The sequence below is a fragment of the Sceloporus occidentalis genome, unplaced genomic scaffold, assembly GCF_023333645.1.
Source record: "Sceloporus occidentalis isolate IW3139 unplaced genomic scaffold, rSceOcc1.0.p SCAF_449, whole genome shotgun sequence".
NCBI lineage: Eukaryota > Metazoa > Chordata > Lepidosauria > Squamata > Phrynosomatidae > Sceloporus > Sceloporus occidentalis.
Window position 1 is genome coordinate 129,891 of NW_028317429.1, and position 25,867 is coordinate 155,757.

The 25,867-nt window shown below is 53.8% G+C and overlaps 1 protein-coding gene across 1 annotated transcript in view; it reads right to left on the minus strand.

The window, feature by feature from the left end:
* LOC149271919 (SCO-spondin-like) overlaps positions 1–25,245 on the minus strand; it is a 79,464-nt gene extending 54,219 nt beyond the window's left edge. The window contains exons 1-32 of the mRNA XM_089507000.1: positions 25,145–25,245; positions 24,550–24,644; positions 24,020–24,174; positions 23,442–23,517; positions 22,770–22,863; positions 22,362–22,491; positions 21,548–21,804; positions 21,039–21,121; positions 20,426–20,596; positions 18,917–19,161; positions 18,546–18,648; positions 18,283–18,441; positions 18,036–18,121; positions 17,808–17,933; positions 17,373–17,523; positions 16,041–16,281; positions 15,716–15,854; positions 15,017–15,143; positions 12,778–12,950; positions 12,179–12,400; positions 11,592–11,757; positions 11,257–11,506; positions 8,782–8,962; positions 8,057–8,151; positions 7,724–7,980; positions 6,974–7,108; positions 6,465–6,667; positions 6,128–6,255; positions 5,670–5,779; positions 5,173–5,322; positions 4,580–4,673; positions 1,402–1,796 (exon numbers count right to left, since the gene is read on the minus strand). Coding sequence (XP_089363126.1) covers positions 1,402–1,796; positions 4,580–4,673; positions 5,173–5,322; positions 5,670–5,779; positions 6,128–6,255; positions 6,465–6,667; positions 6,974–7,108; positions 7,724–7,980; positions 8,057–8,151; positions 8,782–8,962; positions 11,257–11,506; positions 11,592–11,757; positions 12,179–12,400; positions 12,778–12,950; positions 15,017–15,143; positions 15,716–15,854; positions 16,041–16,281; positions 17,373–17,523; positions 17,808–17,933; positions 18,036–18,121; positions 18,283–18,441; positions 18,546–18,648; positions 18,917–19,161; positions 20,426–20,596; positions 21,039–21,121; positions 21,548–21,804; positions 22,362–22,491; positions 22,770–22,863; positions 23,442–23,517; positions 24,020–24,174; positions 24,550–24,644; positions 25,145–25,245 — 5,098 coding nt within the window. The remainder of the gene's footprint in view (positions 1–1,401; positions 1,797–4,579; positions 4,674–5,172; positions 5,323–5,669; positions 5,780–6,127; positions 6,256–6,464; positions 6,668–6,973; positions 7,109–7,723; positions 7,981–8,056; positions 8,152–8,781; positions 8,963–11,256; positions 11,507–11,591; positions 11,758–12,178; positions 12,401–12,777; positions 12,951–15,016; positions 15,144–15,715; positions 15,855–16,040; positions 16,282–17,372; positions 17,524–17,807; positions 17,934–18,035; positions 18,122–18,282; positions 18,442–18,545; positions 18,649–18,916; positions 19,162–20,425; positions 20,597–21,038; positions 21,122–21,547; positions 21,805–22,361; positions 22,492–22,769; positions 22,864–23,441; positions 23,518–24,019; positions 24,175–24,549; positions 24,645–25,144) is intronic.
* Positions 25,246–25,867: the final 622 nt, after the last annotated feature.

Below are 25,867 nucleotides of genomic sequence, written 5' to 3' on the forward strand. Positions count from 1 at the left end.
GGCCGAGCGGGTCTCGGTGTGTAAGGCCGAGCGGGTCTCGGTGTGTAAGGCTGAGTGTGTCTCTGTGAGTAAGGTTGAGTGTGCCTTGGTGTGTAAGGCCGAGCGTGTCTCGGTGTGTAAGGATGAGTGTCTCAGTGTGTAAGGCCGAGCGGGTCTCGGTGTGTAAGGCTGAGTGTGTCTCTGTGTGTAAGGCTGAGTGTGTCTCTGTGTGTAAGGCCGAGTGGGTCTCGGTGTGTAAGGCTGAGTGTCTCAGTGTGTAAGGCTGAGTGTGCCTCGGTGTGTAAGGCCGAGCGGGTCTCGGTGTGTAAGGCCGAGTTTGCCTCGGTGTGTAAGGCCGAGCGGGTCTCGGTGTGTAAGGCTGAGTGTGTCTCGGTGTGTAAGGCCGGGCGTGTCTCGGTGTGTAAGGCCGAGTGTGCCTCGGTGTGTAAGGCCGAGTGTGTCTCTGTGTGTAAGGCCGAGCGTGTCTCTGTGTGTAAGGCTGAGTGTCTCAGTGTGTAAGGCCGAGCGGGTCTCGGTGTGTAAGGCTGAGTGTGTCTCTGTGTGTGGTCTCGGTGTGTAAGGCCAAGCGTGTCTCGGTGTGCAAGGCCGAGCGTGTCTCGGTGTGCAAGGCCGAGCGTGTCTCGGTGTGCAAGGCCGAGCGTGTCTCGGTGTGTAAGGCCGAGCGTGTCTCGGTGTGTAAGGCCGAGTTTGCCTCGGTGTGTAAGGCCGAGCGTGTCTCTGTGTGTAAGGCCGAGCGGGTCTCGGTGTGTAAGGCCGAGCGGGTCTCGGTGTGTAAGGCTGAGTGTGTCTCTGTGTGTAAGGCTGAGTGTGTCTCTGTGTGTAAGGCCGAGTGGGTCTCGGTGTGTAAGGCTGAGTGTCTCAGTGTGTAAGGCTGAGTGTGCCTCGGTGTGTAAGGCCGAGCGGGTCTCGGTGTGTAAGGCTGAGTGTGTCTCGGTGTGTAAGGCCGAGCGGGTCTCGGTGTGTAAGGCTGAGTGTCTCGGTGTGTAAGGCCGGGCGTGTCTCGGTGTGTAAGGCCGGGCGTGTCTCGGTGTGTAAGGCCGGGCGTGTCTCGGTGTGTAAGGCCGAGTGTGCCTCGGTGTGTAAGGCCGAGTGTGTCTCTGTGTGTAAGGCCGAGCGTGTCTCTGTGTGTAAGGCTGAGTGTCTCAGTGTGTAAGGCTGAGTGTGTCTCTGTGTGTAAGGCCGAGCGTGTCTCGGTGTGTAAGGCCGAGTGTGCCTCGGTGTGTAAGGCCGAGCGGGTCTCGGTGTGTAAGGCCGAGCGGGTCTCGGTGTGTAAGGCCGAGCGGGTCTCGGTGTGTAAGGCCGGGCGTGTCTCGGTGTGTAAGGCTGAGTGTGTCTCTGTGTGTAAGGCTGAGTGGGTCTCGGTGAGTAAGGCTGAGTGAGTGGAATCCGCTTCTATCTCACCTGATTCGTCAGAGTCGTCAGCGAAGCCGCAGTCCAGGTCCCCGTCACACACGTGTGCCAGGGGGATGCATCGGCCGTTGGCGCAGCGGAACTCGGTGCTGGTGCAGGCGGGCGCCGGGCAGCCCCACTCATCCGAGTGATCCACGCAGTCAGCTCTGCCATCACAGCGGTGGGCGAGGGGGACGCACTGGCCGTTGGCGCAACGATGCTCGTGTGGGGCGCAGGTCAGCGAGCAGATCTCGTCCGATCCGTCCCCACAATCGTCTTCGTTGTCGCAGACCCAGGCCTGGGGGACGCAGCGCGCACTCAGACGGCAAGCGAACTCTCCGTCCTCACAGCGGGAGGGGGCCGGGCACTCCTCCGACGGACACTGCCACCGGCCAGCCTCGCAGGTGCTGCAAGACGGGAAGGGTTAATCTAACAGACCCATACCCCCCAAAACACAAAACATCCTCAACCCCCCAAGATACCCCTACCCCAAAACATCCCTACCCTCCCCCAAAACATCCTTAACCACCCCCAAAACATCCCTACCCACCCCCAAACATCCTTACCCATACCCCCCAAAACATCCTTACCCATACCCCCCAAAACATCCCTACCCACCCCCAAAACATCCCTACCCATACCCCCCAAAACATCCCTACCCACCCCCAAAACATCCCTACCCATACCCCCCAAAACATCCCTACCCACCCCCAAAACATCCCTACCCATACCCCCAAAACATCCTTACCCACCCCAAAACATCCCTACCCACCCCCTAAATATCCTTACCCACCCCCAAAATATCCTTACCCACCCCCAAAACATCCCTACCCACCCCCTAAATATCCTTACCCACCCCCAAAATATCCTTACCCACCCCCAAAACATCCTTACCCACTCCCTAAATATCCTTACCACCCCTAAAACATCCCTACCCACCCCCTAAATATCCTTACCCACCCCCTAAATATCCTTACCCACCCCAAAACATCCCTACCCACCCCCAAAATATCCTTACCCATACCCCCCAAAATATCCCTACCCACCCCCCTAAATATCCTTAACCACCCCCAAAACATCCTTACCCACCCCCAAAACATCCCTACCCATACCCCCCAAAACATCCCTACCCATACCCCCCAAAACATCCTTAACCACCCCCAAAACATCCTTACCCACCCCCAAAATATCCCTACCCACCCCCTAAATATTCTTACCCACCCCCAAAATATCCTTACCCACCCCCAAAACATCTCTACCCACCCCCTAAATATCCTTACCCACCCCCAAAATATCCTTACCCACCCCCAAAACATCCTTACCCACTCCCTAAATATCCTTACCACCCCTAAAACATCCCTACCCACCCCCAAAACATCCCTACCCACCCCCTAAATATCCTTACCCACCCCCAAAACATCCTTACCCACCCCCAAAATATCCCTACCCACCCCCAAAACATCCCTACCCACCCCCAAAACATCCCTACCCACCCCCAAAATATCCTTACCCACCCCCAAAACATCCTTACCCACCCCCAAAATATCCCTACCCACCCCCAAAACATCCCTACCCACCCCCAAAACATCCCTACCCACCCCCAAAATATCCTTACCCATACCCCCCAAAACATCCTTACCCACCCCCAAAACATCCCTACCCACCCCCTAAATATCCTTACCCACCCCCAAAACATCCCTACCCACCCCCAAAACATCCTTACCCACCCCCAAAACATCCCTACCCACCCCCAAAATATCCCTACCCACCCCCCTAAATATCCTTACCCACCCCCAAAACATCCCTACCCACCCCAAAACATCCCTACCCACCCACAAAATATCCTTACCCATACCCCCCAAAACATCCCTACCCTCCCCCAAAACATCCTTAACCACCCCCAAAACATCCTTACCCACCCCAAAACATCCCTACCCACCCCCAAAACATCCCTACCCACCCCAAAACATCCCTACCCACCCCCAAAACGTCCCTACCCATACCCCCCAAAACATCCCTACCCACACCCTAAATATCCTTACCCACCCCCAAAATATCCTTACCCACCCCCAAAACATCTCTACCCACCCCCTAAATATCCTTACCCACCCCCAAAACATCCTTACCCACTCCCTAAATATCCTTACCACCCCTAAAACATCCCTACCCACCCCCAAAATATCCTTACCCATACCCCCCAAAACATCCCTACCCACCCCCAAAATATCCTTACCCACCCCCTAAATATCCTTACCCATACCCCCAAAACATCCTTACCCACCCCTCAAACATCCCTACCCACCCCCAAAATATCCTTACCCACCCCCAAAACATCCCTACCCACCCCCTAAATAACCTTACCCATACCCCCCAAACATCCCTACCCACCCCCTAAATATCCTTACCCATACCCCCCAAAACATCCTTACCCACCCCCAAAACATCCTTACCCATACCCCCCAAAACATCCTTACCCACCCCCAAAACATCCTTACCCATACCCCCCAAAACATTATTATTGTAAGAACATAGCAGCAGAGTGTACGTGTGTGCTGGTGTATGGTGTTAGCGTGAGTGTGTGGGTTGGTATCTGGTGTCAGCGTGAGTTTGTGGCAGTGGGTGAGGATGCGTGGCAGTGGGTGAGGATGCGTGGCAGTGGGTGAGGATGCGTGGCAGTGGGTGAGGATGCGTGGCAGTGGGTGGGGATGCGCGGCAGTGGGTGGGGATGCGCGGCAGTGGGTGGGGATGCGCGGCAGTGGGTGAGGATGCGCGGCAGTGGGTGGGGATGCGTGGCAGTGGGTGGGGATGCGTGGCAGTGGGTGGGGATGCGTGGCAGTGGATGAGGATGCGTGGCAGTGGGTGGGGATGCGTGGCAGTGGGTGGGGATGCGTGGCAGTGGATGAGGATGCGTGGCAGTGGGTGGGGATGCGTGGCAGTGGTAAGCTAGGGTTGGTGGTGAGAGGAAGAGAAGGCACTGCCCCCCCACACCTGATTCCTCTGCCCCTGGGGCACCCAGATTACAGCCTCAGGAGACCACGGAGTAAACCCTTCCTCACACGCTAACGATGCCGCCGGGGTGACAGGGACCGCCAACACAGTACTTCACCCGCTGGCTGCCTGCTCCAGCAGCTACACGCCAAGAAAAATGGCTGGAAGTAATAGGGGTTGTGCTACCGGTGACCATACTTACCAGTTCCTGCAGCCCTGCTTCACGACGGCACCAGCTGGGAATGCTACGCTCTCCCAGTAACACGGACAGTCCGGAGGATCAATACAGCTTCCACCTGCAGGACGGGAGAGAGCCAATCACAGAGAGACTGAGCATTACTACAGGTTTACTCGCTAGTTACTCTCTAGTTACTCACTTTACTGAGAGGTACTCACTTTACTGAGAGGTACTCTCTAGTTACTCGCTTTACCGAGAGTCACTCGCTAGTTACTCACTTTACCGAGGGTTACTCTAGTTACTCGCTTTACTGAGAGTTACTCGCTAGTTACTCACTCTACTGAGAGTTACTCGCTAGTTACTCACTTTACTGAGAGTTACTCTCTAGTTATTTGCTTTGCTGAGAGTCACTCGCTAGTTACTCGCTTTACTGAGGGTTACTCTCTAATGCTCACTTTACTGAGCGTTACTCTCTAGTTACTCGTTTTCCTGAGGGTTACTCGCTAGTTACTCACTTTACTGAGCGTTACTCGCTAGTTACTCGCTATACTGAGCTCCACACGTCTCACTCCGAGTCTCTGTATGTTCCGGTTCCTGTAAAAGGATCTCATTCTTACCATGAAGGACCTTCCCCTCCGGGCAGAAACATCCTTCCACACACGACCGGAAGCCGCATCCTTCCTCGGGGTCCTGCCCCAGGTTCCTGCAGGTCCGGGGACAAGCGGGGCCACAGGCTTCATAGACAAGCCCATTATCACACTGCATGGCTGGGCAGGAGAGAAAGGGGCATTAACCTCCCAAGAATGCCCCAATACCCCCAGAACCCACTACATTATTTACTGGATCATTTTAATTTGATGCCAGGTGTGGAGTGAGTGCGGCCTCTACTCGGCCTCTACTCGGCAATCACATAGAGAATCCCGTAAGCTTCACTTTATCCAGAAAAACCACTTTCTTCAACTTACTAACTGGCAAAGAAATCTTCCAGCCCACACAATTACCCCTGGAGTAACGGAATACTTCCCACAGACAATGAAACCCCCCCCGGAACCGAATCAAATCATCTCATAACCCCCGGAATTAATATTACTAGGGGGTCCGCGCGGCTACGTACGGCACAGGTCCTGGGTCCTCCAGCGGATGTAGACGCCGTGCCGGTTGCACTCCTCCACGTAGGTAGCAATCGCTGTACACAGACACTCGCAGTCGCCGCCGGAGTCACACCTGGGGGTAAGATAGAACAACACTCACAGGGCTGGACTAATACCCCACTATACCCTAATGCCCCACTATACCCTAATACCCCAGCCACCCCCACCGTCTTTGGTGAAGACTGATTGATATTTGGTCAGTTTCATTAGTAGTATTGAGGAGTATTAATGATATTTGTGAAATATTAATTTTGAACACATTAGTTGTTTTGGGGTAGATTTGCACTCCTTTGCGGTTGTATTAAGTACATTGTGAATATCCGATGGTTAGGGGCCCATGCACCGCTGTCACCGTGGGGAGCGTCAGTGAAGGTCTGAGGGGTATTTGGGGTCTCCCCACCAGCTGCTCGATGTCTCTTACCCGCAGGCGTCATACACACACCAGTCATAATACTGCTGGCACGGGACCTCGTGGTGGCACGGAGCAAACAAGGACTGCATGAGGACTCCGCAGCTCCTGCGCGCCCAGGTCACCCGGTGACTGTTCTCCTGAAAAACCCGAACACAGCTCGTGATGGTCAGACTGAGAGGACCCCCCGGATGCTTCCGGATTCTCAGAGAGCTTGCGGGTGGTCTTAGACATGATCCCCCCTATTTCCTCATCACAATCCCAAACAGGTGATAACTGCCCAAGGCCACTTTACTGGGCACGGGGGCAAACGCGGACCTCTGACCGTCACCCAACCCCACCAGCCTACCGTGCATGGGTGCTGGAAGTCATCGGCGTGGACCTCCGGACACATGAGGCTCATCCGCCAGCTGTTTCCGAACAGGTCCGACGTGGGTTCGATGATTCCTTGGCGGCTCGTGAAGTCGTTCTCGGTGTCTCCGTCGAAATTCCCGCACAGTCCGCTGACGCGACCACGGAACGCAGGGTCGAGTTTCACGTAAACCCGGGTACCTGGAACGACGAGGACCTCCGTAACTCCAGAAGTGACAGCGTTCAAGGGGTACAGCCTGGTTATAAAGGATTCCTCACGAGGGCCGCCCCGTCGACTCGATTCTATAGTCATTAAACGGGGAATTCCCAGGCCAAATCCCTGCGTATTTCCCCCAAAACGAATCGTTTTTATACTCTTTATATTAAAAAGGTTTAAAATATTCACAATGAATCGATATCTGGATCTGTTTTAGCATTAAGTGGGGGGGTCCCGGCGTTAAAGGGCCAGACCCCCTCCCGATACACGTCATACGAGAGTATTTTTACCTCCGTCCCACAGGACGCTCAGCCCCAGGTGGGAGATTAGGATGGTAAACAGCCCGGCCTGTTCCAGGATAATCCCGTTTCCGCCGTACATCTTGGGGAGCCTCACGGTCACCCCGTTCACCGTCACGTCTTTGCCTGGAGAAATGTAGAGAAATACGTCTTAAATCTGGCCCGGGACCCCTAATCCCGAGGATTAACCCCCCTTGGATCTCAGGGAGCCGCTTTAATGCAGATTTACAACCTTTCTTCAGGTACCCAATACCGCCCCCCAGGGCCCCTCGCTCCGTCCCTTGTAGGTAACATGTGACCGTTTCCCCTCTCCTAATGCCCCCCCCCCCATTAATGGGTCTTCAGCATCCATCCTAATTCCACAATTTTAATGTTCATTCGGGTATTAAAACTGCCGACAGCTACTTAGGGTCTATGAAAACTAAGATGGGTGGCAAAATGTCCCTTCCCCTCCCCCACCCTTACTAAGACTGCCTGAACCAATCAGCGACAGTCAGCAAGTTAAAAATAGGGAGAGATAACTAAACGGGGAGAAATAATCCTGCAGACCCCGAGAACCGGACGTTAAGACAGCCGCTCCCATGTTTTCTGCAGCTGTTGAACCCTGGTTAGTGTTTGCTCCCCCAGGGGTAGTTTGGGACATTTTATCAATAAAGGTGCCGGGAGAGGAGGGCCCTGCTCCGAGGAGCTTACAATCTAATAGTGTCGTACGAACCCCCACCCAGCACCCTGAACACGCACCTCGCATTAGGTGTACAAAGGTGTTTCCGATCATCACCACCACGGATTTGGTGCAGGTGACGCCGTTGGTGCCGCACGGCACGTTCTCGGCTGTCACGGTGAAGAGACCCCCGTCCTCTCGCGTCAGGACGTATTGGCAGTCACCCAGGAAGGTGAACGAACGTCCGTCGAAACTGATGTAATGGGGGTCCCCTGTGGCCACGCAGAGCCCGGCACACTGGTGGTCGGTGCACTCCCAGTGACGGTTCCTGCACACACTGGAAGGCGGGGGAGGGTTAGACCGGGGCACGGAGGGGTATCTTTACATGTTAAAGCCCCGGGGGCTGTTCTCACCAGGTGTTGCAGTCCTTCACGATGGTGTCGTTGGGGTGGTAGAGTCTCCCGTGGTGGTGGCAGGGACAGTCCTCCGCCGGGACACATCTGTCCTTCTGAGACAACACAGAGGTTATTGAGACGTTAGGGGAGCAGTCACTTTCACACTTGGTCCTAATTCTGCCCCGACGTGTAACCAAGCCGGCCTCCTTCTACTCAAAAACTACTATGACAATTCCATCTTTCTGCCCCGTCATGGGGTAAAAATCCCGTCGCCCTGAGATATCTGTGATAATAGCGTTATGGAGGGACCTGCGCGGCTGGAAACAATCTCTAGCGCTAGAGGCTCATGCGCCGTCCGCTAAAACAGAGAACAGGAAGCGGCTTACAACTTCCTGCTCGGGCTGACCGTGGGAGAGAACAGGAAGTGGCTTCCAACTTCCTGCTCGGGCTGATGGAGGGAGAGAACAGGAAGCGGCTTCCAACTTCCTGCTCGGGCTGACGAAGGGAGAGAACAGGAAGCGGCTTCCAACTTCCTGCTCGGGCTGAGGAGAGAATTTTGATGCAGTCTGCACTGAGGGATCATGGGAAATGGAGGGAATTAGCATTAAAAGCCATTGCTGTCCCAGACGGGGCCCCTATAACTAAATGACGCTGCGGCGAGCGGCTTCCACATTGTGATTATTTAGTGGCGTTGTGTCTTTTTAGTGAAATAACCCCGAATCTGAATCCATAAGAATACAGACCAGGAGCGCTGTCCCCTCCGGGCACACGCAGCCGTCCAGGCTTCCTGCGCAGGGCTCGCTCCGTGTCAGGGACTCGCACGTCTGCAGACAGGCCCCGAAACGGTACACCATGTTGCCGGGGCAATAGGCTGCGTCGGGGCAGGTGGCGTCCGTGCAGTTCCATGCACCATTTACACAGACGCTGAAAGCCAATCAAAGGAAATGCTGAGTTATACAGGGGCTGGGGCCGTACAGCGGGAAGCCAGATCATCATGGTGAATGCAGTATTTTTAGTATATTTATAGGGTGCAAACTCTCCTGACATCCCCTGATGCCCCCCCGTTACCCTCCCCCTCCTCGGGCACAGGGGCGACACGTAACACTCCTTTCATCGCGTGTTTGTATGTATGGGTTTGGGGTATTTTCGTTTAGAGAGAAGAGAGAGAGAGTAAATGTGTGAGTGTATGGTGTTAGAGTGAGTGTGGATGTTGGTGTTACAGTAAACACGTGGGCATTATTGTATGGTATTAGAGTGAGTGAGTGAGTGAGTGAGTGTGTGTTAGTGTGTATGGTATTAGAGTGAGTGTGTGTTAGTGTATGGTATTAGTGAGTGAGTGTGTGTTAGTGTGTATGGTATTAGAGTGAGTGAGTGAGTGTGTGTGTTAGTGTATGGTATTAGAGTGAGTGTGTGTCAGTGTATGGTATTAGAGTGAGTGTGTGTCAGTGCATGGTATTAGAGTGAGTGTATGTTAGTGCATGGTATTAGAGTGAGTGTGTGTCAGTGCATGGTATTAGAGTGAGTGTGTGTCAGTGCATGGTATTAGAGTGAGTGCGTGTCAGTGCATGGTATAAGAGTGAGTGCGTGTCAGTGCATGGTATAAGAGTGAGTGCGTGTCAGTGCATGGTATTAGAGTGAGTGTGTGTCAGTGCATGGTATTAGAGTGAGTATGTGTCAGTGCATGGTATTAGAGTGAGTGTGTGTTAGTGCATGGTATTAGAGTGAGTGTGTGTCAGTGCATGGTATTAGAGTGAGTGTGTGTTAGTGCATGGTATTAGAGTGAGTGCGTGTCAGTGCATGGTATTAGAGTAAGTGCGTGTCAGTGCATGGTATTAGAGTGAGTGTGTGTCAGTGCATGGTATTAGAGTGAGTGTGTGTCAGTGCATGGTATTAGAGTGAGTGCGTGTCAGTGCATGGTATTAGAGTGAGTGCGTGTCAGTGCATGGTATTAGAGTGAGTGTGTGTCAGTGCATGGTATTAGAGTGAGTGTGTGTCAGTGCATGGTATTAGAGTGAGTGTGTGTCAGTGCATGGTATTAGAGTGAGTGTGTGTCAGTGCATGGTATTAGAGTGGGTGTGTGTCAGTGCATGGTATTAGAGTGAGTGTGTGTTAATGCATGGTATTAGAGTGAGTGTGTGTCAGTGCATGGTATTAGAGTGAGTGTGTGTCAGTGCATGGTATTAGAGTGAGTGTGTGTTAATGCATGGTATTAGAGTGAGTGTGTGTCAGTGCATGGTATTAGAGTGGGTGTGTGTCAGTGCATGGTATTAGAGTGAGTGTGTGTTAATGCATGGTATTAGAGTGAGTGTGTGTCAGTGCATGGTATTAGAGTGAGTGTGTGTCAGTGCATGGTATTAGAGTGAGTGTGTGTTAATGCATGGTATTAGAGTGAGTGTGTGTTAGTGTATGATGTTACCCCAATCCAGGCCCTTTATATTAATGGGGAAAGAGCCCCAGTTCTGGCAGATCCTTCTCTATGTACCCCAGGGCCCGCATCCCGCCATGAGCTGCCCCACGTCAGGCTACAATATGAACAGGGAGAATGATGGGACACGCATGGGGACCACGCGGCCCCCGTAGCCTGACTGCTCCTCCAGGCTGCTGCTTGGATTTGTGACCCGGACCAGGAGTCCCAGATGCCTGTAACAGCCTTTGGCCCCTGACCACGCGTTTGCCTTTGGCCCCTGACCGCGCGTTTGCCTTTTGCCCCTGACCATGCGCTTGCCTTTGGCCGTAGCTCTCCCACTTCTCAGAATGCCCCTAGGACTCCAGCGGCCGCCCTTATAAGACCCGACTGAGATATAAATGGCCCCTCCTGGTGAGCACGCGTGGTCCTGCAGCACTGACACGGAAGTCATGTGGTCGAGATATTCAATGAAATCAACCTATCCCGTGGGGCAGAACAAACAGGTCATAGGGTAATTTCATCAGACATCTCCAACCACCACATCTGACCCCTGGCGGACAGGAGGGGCAAATCCCACATCACACAGCCAGCACGCCCGGCCACGGTGTGCCCCCCGCTTCGTATATCCCCTCATATCAGGAAGCGTCTCCAACGGGCAGATTCTCAGGGTTTCTGCCCCAGTCTTATGGCCCAGGGGTGAATGGGCAAATTCTCCTTTATATTGGCGGTGACAGCTGGGGGCATCTCTGTCAGACTTGGGGGTCCCAACCAAACCAGCACAGGTGAAATTAACCCCTCTCAGACTACGTACCAGCTGTTGCAGGCCTTGCGTATGGTGCTGCCCGGCTGGTGGACCTCCCCGCCGTGGTGGCATCGGCACATAGAGGTCTGCACGCACTGCCCACTGTCATCCAACACCAGCCCCTCGGGGCAGTTACACCCCGCCACGCATCCATCCAACTCCCGGCAGGTCCCGGCGCCTGCCATGCGGAGGTCAGCGCAGGTTTTCTTGCAGGGAGGGGCGCATTCCCAGTAAACTTGCCCCCCGGTGCACTGAACGGCTGTGGAGACAACAGAGAAGACGGCTGATGGGGTCACTCTGGGTATGGGGGCAGGGTGGGGGGGCTGGCATGCGGTGGTACTCACGGCAGAGGGTCCTGCTCCTCCAGGACACCGGCGCCCCCTCCTGGGCGCACTGCCGGGCGTAGGCGGCCACCGAGCTGCACACGCAGTGCTTGTTGGGGTCGCAGCGGCAGGCGTCGTGCAGACAGAGCTGGTAAAACGGCTGCCACTCCACCGCGTCATGGCACGGCTGCACGGGGCAGAAACATGGGTTAGGGGCGCGGGGTCATGAACCCTATAGACGGAACCTATAGGAACCGCCAACAGTACATCCAATATCTATACGGGACGGCTAACCCTATAGAGAGATCATACAGAGAACCACTGACCTATGTAAAGCACATACAGGATCCCTAAACCCATGTGCAACACCTGCAGAACACGCTAAGCATATACACGGCAGATACCGCCTATATACAGACCATATACATATACAGCATATATACCGCATATATATGGACCCTATAACACAGAGCACATATACAGCATATATACAGCCCCTATAGCGCTAATCATATATTATATATATATATATATATATATATAGCAGATATACTGGAATCCTGCAGAATGTATAGGCTTCTTGGGGGGGTTATACCCGCTGCCGGTACCTGGAACACAGAGCCGCCAATCACGGCGCAGGAGGCCTCGGCGAACTCCCTCTGCTGGGCGTACGTCCCACACGGGTCAAACGCGCCGGGCTCCGCGTCAGGACACTCGCCGGACGCCTTGTACTTATTGGCAAAGGCGGAGCTGGTGGTCTCGATGTCCCCCTCCGGGGTGGTGAAGTCATCGTTCTGGTTCCAGTTAAAGGTCCCGCAGAGCCCCCGGACCTGCCAGACAGACCCCCAAGAGGGGTAATTAATATTCCATATATACACAACCCGTGCGTTAAATATCCCCCCGCCATGCCCCCCTTCAGCGCAACATTCTGGTCTCCTTTAGTGCCAGACGGGGGCCACATGCGGTGGACCCCCGATTCACATGTCAATACAAAGCCACCTCTCTGAGCTCACAATACGGAGGGCGTCTGGACCCCAATCAGCCAATGGGGGGGATGTGGGATAAGATGGCTGCTGCTCTTACTTTATTGGGCTGTATGGGGTTAATTTAATGCAGAAACATAGGTGCGTAATGCGCGACCGCTGCAGGATGGCTTTTATTTATTGATATGGCGCCTGCAGGTTCCGTGGCGCTGTACAATAATCACCTTTTGGGCGAACGCTGGCTGGAGAGCGATGTAAGCGCCGGGAAACTCCACGTTCCACAGAACATGCGCGCCAAACGTCTGCAGGAGCAGGAAGGTGGAGGAGAGCCGCCGGACGGACAGGTCAGGGTTCACGAAGGGCAGCAGAACGTCTCGCCCGTTCACTTCGGCTTCCCCTGGAAGAGAGGGACAACCCCCCATTACAATTACCCTCAGGAGGGGCAGAAAATGGGGGTCTTAACGCAAGTTTGGGAGAAATGGATTCATTTTGGAATAAGGGCCCCCCTATAAGCCGCTGCTCAGGGCCCCCGCAGGGACACAGGGGAGACCCCGGAGGGAGTTATAACGATGGCCGAGTGACAGGGGGCAGCAGGTTGGGGTTAATGGGGTATATTCAGACAACGTTACCGGCGGGGCCTCGGGGAGGGTTTTAATACTCTGCAGGGGGCCTCGGGGAGGGTTTTAATACTCTGCAGGGGGTCTCGGGGAGGGTTGTAATACTCTGCAGGGAGTCTCGGGGGCATGTAATACTCTGCAGGGAGTCTCGGGGGCATGTAATACTCTGCAGGGAGTCTTGGGGAGGGTTGTAATGCTCTGCAGGGAGTCTCGGGGGGTTGTAATACTCTGCAGGGAGTCTCGGGGGGTTGTAATACTCTGCAGGGAGTCCCGGGGAGGGTTGTAATACTCTGCAGGGAGTCCCGGGGAGGGTTGTAATACTCTGCAGGGAGCCCCGGGGAGGGTTGTTATACTCTGCAGGGAGTCCCGGGGAGGGTTGTTATACTCTGCAGGGGGTCCCGGGGCTTTGTAATACTCTGCAGGGAGTCCCGGGGAGGGTTGTAATACTCTGCAGGGAGTCCCGGGGAGGGTTGTAATACTCTGCAGGGAGTCCCGGGGAGGGTTGTAATACTCTGCAGGGAGTCCCGGGGAGGGTTGTTATACTCTGCAGGGAGTCCCGGGGAGGGTTGTAATACTCTGCAGGGAGTCCCGGGGAGGGTTGTAATACTCTGCAGGGAGTCCCGGGGAAGGTTGTAATACTCTGCAGGGAGTCCCGGGGAGGGTTGTAATACTCTGCAGGGAGTCCCGGGGAGGGTTGTTATACTCTGCAGGGAGTCCCGGGAGGGTTGTAATACTCTGCAGGGAGTCCCGGGGAGGGTTGTAATACTCTGCAGGGAGTCCCGGGGAGGGTTGTAATACTCTGCAGGGAGTCCCGGGGAGGGTTGTAATACTCTGCAGGGAGTCCCGGGGAGGGTTGTTATACTCTGCAGGGAGTCCCGGGGAGGGTTGTAATACTCTGCAGGGAGTCCCGGGGAGGGTTGTAATACTCTGCAGGGAGTCCCGGGGAGGGTTGTTATGCTCTGCAGGGAGTCCCGGGGAGGGTTGTAATACTCTGCAGGGAGTCCCGGGGAGGGTTGTAATACTCTGCAGGGAGTCCCGGGGAGGGTTGTAATACTCTGCAGGGAGTCCCGGGGAGGGTTGTAATACTCTGCAGGGAGTCCCGGGGAGGGTTGTTATACTCTGCAGGGAGTCCCGGGGAGGGTTGTAATACTCTGCAGGGAGTCCCGGGGAGGGTTGTAATACTCTGCAGGGAGTCCCGGGGAGGGTTGTTATGCTCTGCAGGGAGTCCCGGGGAGGGTTGTAATACTCTGCAGGGAGTCCCGGGGAGGGTTGTAATACTCTGCAGGGAGTCCCGGGGAGGGTTGTAATACTCTGCAGGGAGTCCCGGGGAGGGTTGTAATACTCTGCAGGGAGTCCCGGGGAGGGTTGTTATACTCTGCAGGGAGTCCCGGGGAGGGTTGTAATACTCTGCAGGGAGTCCCGGGGAGGGTTGTAATACTCTGCAGGGAGTCCCGGGGAGGGTTGTTATGCTCTGCAGGGAGTCCCGGGGAGGGTTGTAATACTCTGCAGGGAGTCCCGGGGAGGGTTGTAATACTCTGCAGGGAGTCCCGGGGAGGGTTGTAATACTCTGCAGGGAGTCCCGGGGAGGGTTGTAATACTCTGCAGGGAGTCCCGGGGAGGGTTGTTATACTCTGCAGGGAGTCCCGGGGAGGGTTGTAATACTCTGCAGGGAGTCCCGGGGAGGGTTGTAATACTCTGCAGGGAGTCCCGGGGAGGGTTGTTATGCTCTGCAGGGAGTCCCGGGGAGGGTTGTAATACTCTGCAGGGAGTCCCGGGGAGGGTTGTAATACTCTGCAGGGAGTCCCGGGGAGGGTTGTAATACTCTGCAGGGTAACACTTGCAGTACCTGTGGCCCGCAGCCTGACCGTGGTTTTGTATGCAGTCGCCCTGATCCCCCGCAAACAGCTGACTGGCCCCTCGGGGCCGCACGTCTCGCTCTCCGCAGTGATGAGCAGCTTCCCGTCCACATAATCCTACGAGACGCGGAAGATATCGGTGGGGGGGTAAGGGACGTATAGAATATATATATCATTATATGAGGATAAATGGCAGAAATCCCGTAAAATACACATTTCCACCCATTTCTCCTGCACCTGCTTTTGTGGACTACAACTCCAAAGACTCTAAAAAAAAACCAAAAAAAAAAACAGAATGTGCCAGCAGATCGGCCCCATCCGGCCCCCTTAACCTGTCGTTGGTCTCGTCTTAGATCCAGGAGATCTAATGCATCGTTCTGGCTGGGAGTTATGAGAGTTGCAATCCAGAAAAGCTCATCTGCCAAATCTTCTACTAATAAATAAATGTATTTATGTAAATCTTCATATATGGGGGAGAAAAGCCACCTTACAGCGCTGCGGGATTAACAATAAATAATAATAATATAATAATAATAGTTTATTATAGGAGTGAAATGCCGAGGGCCACACGTGGACAGGACACGATTTACTGATTATACCCACTGTATCTGCCGATGTGGGCCCCGTGTGGCCCCTAGAGTTTTTGTATAGAAAGCCCGCTTTGGGGCATCTCTTTGGGAATTGCCCACCTGCACCAGGACGCGGTCGCAGCTCCCCTGCAGCGAGAATCTCCTGCCATCGAAGGTCGTATAATGAGCAGCCCCCAAAACGGCGCATTCTGCAGCGCATTTCTCCTTCGAGCATTGCCACCGGCCGCCACGGCACAGACTGCGTGAGAAAGAGGTGTCAGGGCAGCGCTCCGCACCAAACCAGTTTACTTTACTCCGCGCCAAACCAGTTTACTTTACTCCATATTAAACTGGTTTACTGTATGAAACTGGATTGTGACACGTGATTTATTTCCCGCCCTCTCTCCGGGGTCACGCAGGATCCATCGGATCCCCCCCCCCTCACCAGTGATTGCAGCGCTGCTTGATGGTGTCGCCAGGCAGATATTTCTGCCTCCGGTGGTAGCACGGACAGTCCTCCGCCTTCACGCAGATGCCGTCCTCCAGGTAGAGTCCGGCGGGACACTCGCAGCCGTCGACGCACTCGTCCCGGCACTGGCCGTCCTCGTAGCTCCCGACGGCCGCGCAGCTGGCGGGGCAGGCGGACACGCAGTCTGAATACCGCTTACCCGATAGACACGCCTTCTCTGGAAAGCAAGAAATCACCCCAAAAATATATGTCAAAAATGTCAAATAACTGGAAAAATGTCCTCACGTGACGCTCCCCGCCACACCTCGCCGGGCGAGCCCAGAAAATCAGAAATGTGTGTGCGGTGGGAAATATACTTATCAGCCCGTTATTTACTGAACAGCCCCGTAGGGAAAGAATTGGACGGAGGGGCCCCATGAATGAAGCGCCGGACGAGGTACCCCCGTTGAAAGCCTAGTGTTAAGGGTTAAGGCATGACTAGGCAAAATTTTAGCACCTAAGGTGTTAAGACTTTGAGGCACGTGCAAGACCAGAAGGGAGGGGGTAATTGCCCTCCCTGAGGGGATATATAAAGGGGGGGTTTATGCTATAGGGTCAGCATTTTAAAAAATATTTTCCCGCCCGTCCCTCCCTGATTTTTGCATTAGCCGGGGGCTCAGGTTTTAAGCTGGTACGGTGCAGGAGTTAACCCTCTAGGTGCGGTTACTTGTGGTGCACAGAGGTGTAAGTGCAGGACACTCCGGGGGCAGCTGCCCCTGTGAATCGTAGGGTCATGTGACTGCCGCGCTGGGGATACAGGTGGACACGCCCATACCAGCAGGGATACAGGTGGACACGCCCATACCAGCCGGTGACTTCATGGTTATGATTGGTTATCATTGTTGTTGTTATTTTGACGGTAAATGTTTATATACTGGGCCAAAATATGTTTGGCTAATAAACGGTTACAAACTTATAAATGATGTAAACATTTAGCAAAGATTGAGTGCCGCGGTGCCGTGTTATATGCGGGCCGCACCGCGGACAAATAAAATCCATAGTTGACAATTAATAAAGTTTTTGAAATAAAGAATTGTCTCTTGTTTTATTTAGAAGGGGGGGGGCCGACTCAAACCTTAATCAGTCGTTGGTCTCGTCTTAGATTCAGGAGCCGTATGCCTATCCCATGCATGTTTAATACCCTCACTGTATTACCCTCTACCACCTCTGCTGGGAGGCCTTTCCACTTATCCGCCACCCTCCCTTCTAACTGCACACGGGTGTAACACATAAAACGTGGGCAATAAGGTCGAGCGGAGAGACACTCACGGCAGAATCCCGCCCGGCGCCAGGTTAGGATGATCTTCTGCTGGGCGCAGTCCCTGGCGTAGCTGGCAAACGTCTGGCACACGGAGACCGTCCCGTTGGGGTCCCGGCAGTACGAGTACATACAGGAGTCGTAAAAGCCGCTCGGATCCACCTGGCAGCAGAGAGGATGGTGCCACAGGTTACATCACAAGTGCCCCAGGATCTACCCCTGGGGGGCAGCAACACGCTGTCATATCTCTATCATATACATGTAGGGGAGGGGAAGACAATCACAGAAACTGTTCCAACCAGTTCGCATTCCCAATAAATGGCAGGTTCTGATTGGTCTGTACAGGGTGCCCCCTGCTACACCACGCAGGGGTCTGTCCGCTACCAACATGCCTTTGCATTGTAATGCCCTCTATTCCGGGGCCCGTGTGGCAGCTGCCCCTTTACCTTGTGGTGACACTGGCTGAAGGGGGCGCCGAGCAGCTTCTTGCAGACTGTAATGGCCTCCATCTTGATGGCCTCTCGGCCGGGAGCCTCGCAGCTGTGACCGGTCTCTGCAGCCTCCTCGCACATCTACGGGACGGAGACGAATGAATGAATGGATGAATGAATGAATGAATGAAATGGGTTAAAGGGGTTGCGTGGCCCCCGCGGGTCCCTTTCCTCCAGCCTCACCTCCGTGTCGCTCTCTCGGACTCTCCACGAGTTCCCGAAGCCGGCAGCGTGGGGGTAAATGCTGCCCCCAGCTTGGGTAAAATCATCTGGAAGCAAACAAACAATGTTTTGTAGAATACAAGCAACCAGCCGCGCAGGAATGTGGGCCCTCCAGACACATACGCGCCAACGTGGACCCTCGCGTGAGATAACGAGACTCCCCCAACATGTGTCAAGGTTACCCCACACAATAAATACCCCCCTTTACCCTCAGGATCCTCGTTGTAGAGCCCGCAGAGTCCTTGCGTCTTGCCCCGGAGGTCAGAGGTCACCGTCACGTACACATTGTTCCCGCGGTCAGACTTGATCCTGACGCCTAATCCGCTCTCAATGAAGACGAAGTCCCCGATCCACAGCACGCTGATCCCTGTGACAGACAGGCCGTAAGACCGAGGGGCCCCGGGGGCAGGAACCCCCCCCATGTAACTATTTACCCCCCGGCCACGGGGAGTGTATCTGCCCGGCTCTCACCGTTCTGCAGGTGTGGATTTGGATCCGGTACCGGTGCGCCGTTCACCGAAACTGCCCCTTCCTTTATCACGACTTCATCCAAACCGAACGTCATCCGGAGACCCTGGGGTTACAGAGTGAATAAGACTACCCCGGTCTGCTCCTACCCCGGGCCCTCCACGGGCAGTCCCCACCAGTCTACGGACCCACTGGGGGACCATTAACTACGCTCCTGCTTCACAACAGGTGACTCGGTGGATTTAAGCGACTCACCTGAGTTTAAGGAGGCATGGATTGTTAATCAAACCCCAAAAAGCTCCTAATCACTAATAACATTTTTCCTCTATTCTGGGTTATTTCGGTCGGTTCCCGTGGGGTGCTTCGTGTCTTACCCTGGGGCAGGGGCCGGGCCCCGAGCACCGCTCCTCAGAAATACGAATGGCCCACGTGCCGTCTGTGGACGAGGCCAGGTTGTATGCGCAGGCTCCGTGGAAGTGGAAGTATTTCCCGTCAAACGAACGATAATGAAATCCCCCCCACGTCACGCAGGTGGAAAAAAGCCTCGCCGGCCGCGGAGAGACGCCGACCAGTGCAGTGGAGAGGTACGGCTTCATCAGGAACGGGGAGGGCAGGATTTCTAAAGAGAGAGAGAGAAACGCGGTCAGCCGCTGCAACTCGCTACCTAAACGCAGACTCAGATGTGATTGGCTACCTTCCTGAGATCGCAAGTCCAGGGTCTGCATAGGTGCATGAAACCGTTCTCCGGGAGAGAAAGACGAAAGAAAAGAATGTGAGAAAGAAAGAAAACGAGAGAGAAAGAAAGAATAAGAAAGAGAAGGAGTTAGAAAAAGAAAGAAAGCAAAAGAAAGAGAAAGAAAACGAGAGAGAAAAAGAATAAGAGAATAAGGAAGAGAAGGAGTTAGAAAAAAGAAAGAAAGCAATAGAAAATAATGTGAGAAAGAAAACGAGAGAAAAGAAGAAAAGAATGTGAGAAAGAGAGAATGAGAGAAAGAAAGAATAAGAGAATAAGGAAGAGAAAGAGTTAGAAAAATAAAGAAATGATGAAAAGGTTTTGTACCGCGTTAGCCGTTGAGAAAAGTATAGTTAAAATGATAGCATTTATTGGCTAACTGAGAGTTTAATTGCGAGCTTTTGAGACCAAGTTGTCCGGTCCCTTCCTCCGGCATTAGTGAAGCTAAAGCAGACTTTTCTAAATACAAAATAGAAAAAGGCTCCAGGCACTCAAGGGTTCCATCAGGCAGATTTATTTATCAACCTGATAAAGACCTCATCGTGAGGTCGAAACGTTGTTGTCCTTCTCCTTCAATAAATCTGCCTGATGGAACCCTTGAGTGCCTGGAGCCTTTTTCTATTTTGATTTACTGGGGAGTTGGCCCTTCCTGGCACAGCTGAGCACCTGAGTTCCTGCGGGGAGTGAGTGCTGATTCCGGATTTTGGTGATTTTCTAAATACAAAAGCACAATTCACACAGTAACAAAAACTTCAGATAAACACAGAGGTGTCGGGGGATAAGAAAGAGAGAGAGAGAGAGAGAGAGAGAGAGAGAGAAAGAGAGAGAGAGAGAGAGAGAGAGAGAAAGAAAGAAAAAGAGAGAGAGAGAGAGAGAGAAAGAAAGAGAAAAAGAGAGAGAGAAAGACAGAAAGAAAAAAGAAAAGTATGTATGTGAGAAGAGAGAGAGATAGAGAGAGAGAGAGAGAGAGAGAGAGAGAGAGAGAGAGGAAGGAAGAGAAAGGGAGGTTAGGAAAAGAAAGTAAAAAGAAAATAATATGAGACAGACAGGAACGAGAGAAAGCAAGAAAGAAGGAGAGAAATGTCCCAGAATCAGCTTCTAGCAGGTGGCAGACGCGTTTCCTCTCCATCATGCTGTGGGGGAGACTCACCTGTTGGTGCCACGTAGGAGCAGCTGAAACAAAAGTCAGACGTGGCGTTCTTCCAGCTGTGGCCCCAGGACTGGACGCAGCATTCTTCCATGCTCATGAGGGACACGTTATGTGGACTCAACGCGTCCTGGCAGTTCCAGCTGGAGAAACAGCGACCCAGGAAGCCTCCTCCTGCACGAGTGAGAGAATTACCGCGGCACGAGTGAGAGAATTACCGCGGCGCGAGTGAGAGAATTACCGCGGCACGAGTGAGAGAATTACCGCGGCGCGAGTGAGAGAATTACCGCGGCGCAAGTGAGAGAATTACCGCGGCGCGAGTGAGAGAATTACCGCGGCGCGAGTGAGAGAATTACCGCGGCGCGAGTGAGAGAATTACCGCAACACGAGGGAACCGCAGAAAACCTTTACTGTCCACGCGGAGGAACCCGAGGCTGTCCACGGAGGGAGGGGCAGACAACGCATGGCCCCCATTCATCGCATGTTGACACATACAGTGATCTGGTTACTCCGCGGACAGGGGCTCCGGCCACTAAATCCCTTTAAATTCCTGACCCTTTTACCCAAACCTCCTCTGGCTACCTGAGTGGCCTCCATGCTGCCTCCATCTACTCACCCTCCGTACAGTGGTCTCCGCTCCAGCCCTCGCAGCACGCTCTCACTGTCCGGTTCCACACAGTAGGTCTGGTGTTCTGGGGCCTGAGACAAGGGACACGGAAAGCACATCATGAACACTGTACGCTGTATGTTGAATGTAAGCTGTATGTTTTATGACTGAACGCTGTATGTTGAATGAATGCAGAATGTTTTATAAATGGACGCTGTATGTTTTATGACTGAACGCTGTATGTTGTATGAATGCAGAATATTTTATGAATGAACGCAGAATGTTTTATAAATGGACGCTGTAAGTTTTACGAATGAACACTGTATGTTGAATGAACGCTGTATGTTGAATGAATGGACGCAGAATGTTGAATGTAAGCTGTATGTTTTATGAATGAACACTGTATGTTGAATGTAAGCTGTATGTTTTATGAATGAACGCTGTATGTTGAATGGACGCTGAATGAAGATATGAGCAGTCAGCGTTCCTGATGAATGACGGGGAGACGTCGCACTCACTTGTAGATGTAGCACATGGAAGCTGCCCCGTTCTCGGAGTAATATCTCGCTATCCCGGCGTCTCCGCCGTATTCCCGCCTCATCTGCTCCTGGTCCAGCTGCCACCCGTCCAGATTAAACTGATAGACCTGGGAGCAGAGGACCTGCTGCTGCCTCCTGGGGCTGATCACCTCCTCCTCCATCACCTGGATTGTGCGTTCACACCAGTGCCTGCAGGGCGGCGACAGAGAGGCAAACTGAGTGACAGTGACCTGAGACTGTCAGGGACAGGGAGACAGAGACAGACAGAGACTGGGAGAGTGAGAGAGGCAGACATAGACTGCGAGACCCAGAGAGGCTGGCAGACAGAGATAGACAGGGACTGGGAGACTGAGAGACAGACAGAGAGAGGCAGACAGACTGGCAGACGGAGAGAGGCAGATATAGACTGCGAGACCCAGAGAGACTGGCAGACAGAGACCGGGAGACAGAGATGGACAGGCAGAGACTGATAGACAGTGCGAGACAGACAGAGAGAGAGAGAGAGAGACGGACAGACAGACCAAGACTGGCAGAGAGCACAGACTGCTGCAGTACGGAGAGTTCATTCAGTGAGGACGTGACCGCCAGGGAAAGGAGGATTTCTGGGGCTGGAATAAGTCATGCAGGGAATCGGGATAAAGGCCACCTGTACATATAACTGTGTAGAACACGCGTGTGACGTGTGCTGAGAGTGATGGGTGTCACCCGCTAACAGCCACGTCTGGATCATCACTGAACGCGACCCCGGCTGTCCCGGACAGTCGCAGCACAGAGCGGCGCGAGTGGCACCTACCCACTGGAGACGGCGAGCTTCACCCACAGCGGCAGCAGCAGCAGGGCGGCCCTCATCATTCTGGCGCCTCCTGGTGGCATCTCCTGGAAGCTCTTCTGCTGACGGGGAGCAGCCACGGAACGTGAACTCGCTAAACGACCGATTCAATCTCCGAGCTGCTTAACGTAAAAATCCCTCCATTACTTTATCATTCTATTGTATGGAAAATGTGCTAGATAAATGGAACAGCCTCCCAGCAGAAGTGGTAGAGGGTAATACAGTGAGGGTATTAAACATGCATGGGATAGACATACGGCTCCTGAATCTAAGACGAGACCAACCATTGATTATGGTTTGAGTCTTTACAGAGTAGTCGGGGCCGCCGGGGGCCGATCTGCCGGGGGGGGGTCTGGGTTTCTCTCCTTTTACCTGTAGAGCGCAGCATGTGACACTCGGCTGTCTCTCTCTCGGGCGACGCTCTCTGCCTGTCTCTTCTCGCCCTGCGTCTGGACCGGTTTATATACTGAGGGGGAAGTTACCGAGACCCTGTAACATCTGCCTGCCAGCGGATTGGAGACCCCCCCACACAGCCGGTCGGGACCCCCACGGTGGATGAAGTCACCATCACTCATTACACGGGGGGGGGGGGGACAAAGCCTGCAAATCCAGGCATTACGGAGTTAATCGCCCTGGCGACCGAGCCTAGAAAAAAGCCCAAAATTCATAAAAGTAAATAAACTGCCCCCGGGGGGTGAATGGGGGGTCCGGGGATGTTTACAGCGACACCCCCCCTCTATTTACCAGCAGGGAAGCTGCGTAAACAATCATTAGCATGAGAATGGGGAGGGGGGGGCATTTATAATTACACCTGCAACTGATAGACGGATCTACCAGCAACTACTACTACTACTACTACTGCGTCCACAAATTATTACTAGATGGATAGACAGACGGGTAGATAATGATAGACAGACGGGTAGATAATGATAGATAGATAGACAGATAATAGATCGATCGGACGCTCGGTGCTAATGACAGGAATACCCCGAGTGCTGCCCCCTTACAGCCGTCGACCCGGGGCAGATTCCGCCACAAAATTACCGCTAAAATAACCGTATAGAAAACCGATGACCGACCGACCCCCGGACTGGAGGAGCAGGTCACGGGAGCTTACAATCTATTAGGGGAGGAAGGAGAAACACAGGGACTAGAGGCCTTAAACAGGGACACTCGGCAGCTACTCATTCCACAACAGGCCAGAGACTTTTGTGGATTTCTTTCTATTGACGGATCGGGGGCCGGGGCTGGACCGAGAGAAGACGTTTGAAGCCATTTTAATAGATATAATGACGACGTGGCGTTTAGTGTTTACTGCCCTACGGAATTAACCCTTCAATGACCGCTCCGGGGGATTAATAAAGAATGTTCCGGTGGATCCGTGCCGGATAATCCGATGATCCCGCGCTGACGTCACGCGCCTTCACATCTCGGGCCGCGGTCCCGGGGGGGGGCGTTTACATGCTGGGGGGGGGCAGGTTTGTGCTGCGAGGACACAATGCGTTTGTGTGGACATTTCCCAGGCATTGCTTGGCCGGTGTTGCCGTGGAGTTTGGGATTGATGGGATTCGGATGGACAGGTGTCTGTTACCCCCCGTGCGGGGCAAATGTTTGCTCGTCACCGGAGCTGTCACTGGAGACGAGATGAGCCCCGACAGGTCACTTCGGCCTCCTCCTGGGATGCGTTGGCCGTTACTAGGATCTGGAGATTTTCCACCGTGCCCCCCCCGGGGTGTGAGACGGAAGTTTCTGGCCCCCGCGTCCTGCTTGGGGGCCACTAATGCAGAAAACACAGAAGATGAAAGCCCATTTCTCTGCACTATACCCGGGGGTCCGTTAGCATGGGGGGCCGGAACATATTAAGGAGACAATGCATGGTCCGGCCCAACATAAACTCACCATAGAACCGGAGTCCTGTAACCGGAACATAGAAAGGATCCAGACACGGTGTAAGTGCCCCAGACAGATCAAATTAGAGCGATTCCTGCCCCTCTTGCTGTCAGGACTTGGGTAATCGGGTCGGAGCCCACGAGCAGGGGGTACTTGGGGCCCGGTCTGTAACCCGCAGTGCGTTTATTATACAAACAGAGACACCACAAGCAGAGATCCAGGTAACGCGATGTACTGAATGAATATCACAGGGCAAGCAAACACGGGTAACGCGGGTAATACGGGTAACGTGGGTAATACGGGTAATGCGGGTAACGCGGGTAATGCGGGTAACGCGGGTAATGCGGGTAACGCGGTCTGTGAGCAAGAAACCGGACGTACAGCACGGCAAATACCGGTAATACGTCTTTTGGCAGGGAGGCCGCTTGATAAGTGCACAGGTAACCAGGTGCGGCAGGGGGGGGGGGGTAACAGGTGCGGCAGGGGGGGGTAACAGGTGCGGCAGGGGGGGGGTAACAGGTGCGGCAGGGGGGGGTAACAGGTGCGGCAGGGGGGGGTAACAGGTGCGGCAGGGGGGGGTAACAGGTGCGGCGGGGGGGGGTAACAGGTGCGGCAGGGGGGGGTAACAGGTGCGGCAGGGGGGGGGTAACAGGTGCGGCAGGGGGGGGGTAACAGGTGCGGCGGCGGGGGGGGGTAACAGGTGCGGCGGCGGGGGGGGGTTGTTAACAGCAGAACACAGTCTACAGACTTCCATACATAGACCCCGACTGAAGGGCAGGTTTATAAAGGCAGGTAATGCAGGTAACAAGCCCCAGCTGGATGGAATGATTAGGGCTCAGCTCAGGTAATAAGCGCACCTGATCCTGCTCATTGCGTTCTGAGAGCTCGGGGGCTCGGGGGCTCGGGGGGCGGCCACTAGTGGCAGCAGACTGATATACCACAGGTATGAAAAAGCCATGGTTCAGGCAGCGAAAAAGTGGACCCTGACACTTGCTGGCTTTGTTTGCCAAATATACTATGGAACGTTATATCACTGAGTCATTGGTGTGGGGTTTGCCCCTGGGCTGACAGCTGTTATTCCTCCCCATGCAGGACTGTGCATTATGTGTGAATAGGGATCATGTTTGGGGCATCACAGGGTTAGCGGCGCGGGGGGGGGGCGATTTGCCCGAGTCAGCACTCACGTGGACGATGTTTCACCCTGAAAAGCTAGTGGCCCCCGGCTACCAGATTCGCCCAGGTTAGGGTTAAACACGGGCACAGGCCTGAACCCCGGGGAATTTAAAGGGTGGATCGGGCCAGACTGGGGATTTAAATCGGCCGGGGCAGTTTAAGGCTCTGATAGGTTCCAGTCATAAAGGAATAGACACGTAGGAACAAAGAAAGGATCCAGACATGGCGTAAATAATTAATTCATGTGTAGAACTACAAGCAAAAAAAGACCAGGACAAAACCAGAACTGTAACTTCTGATAGGTTAACCCATTCAGCGCCACGGACGGCTTTTTTTTTGTGTGTTCCATAAAATAAATTGGTTGGATTTTTATAATTTATTACGAGAAACACGATTAATGGCAATTA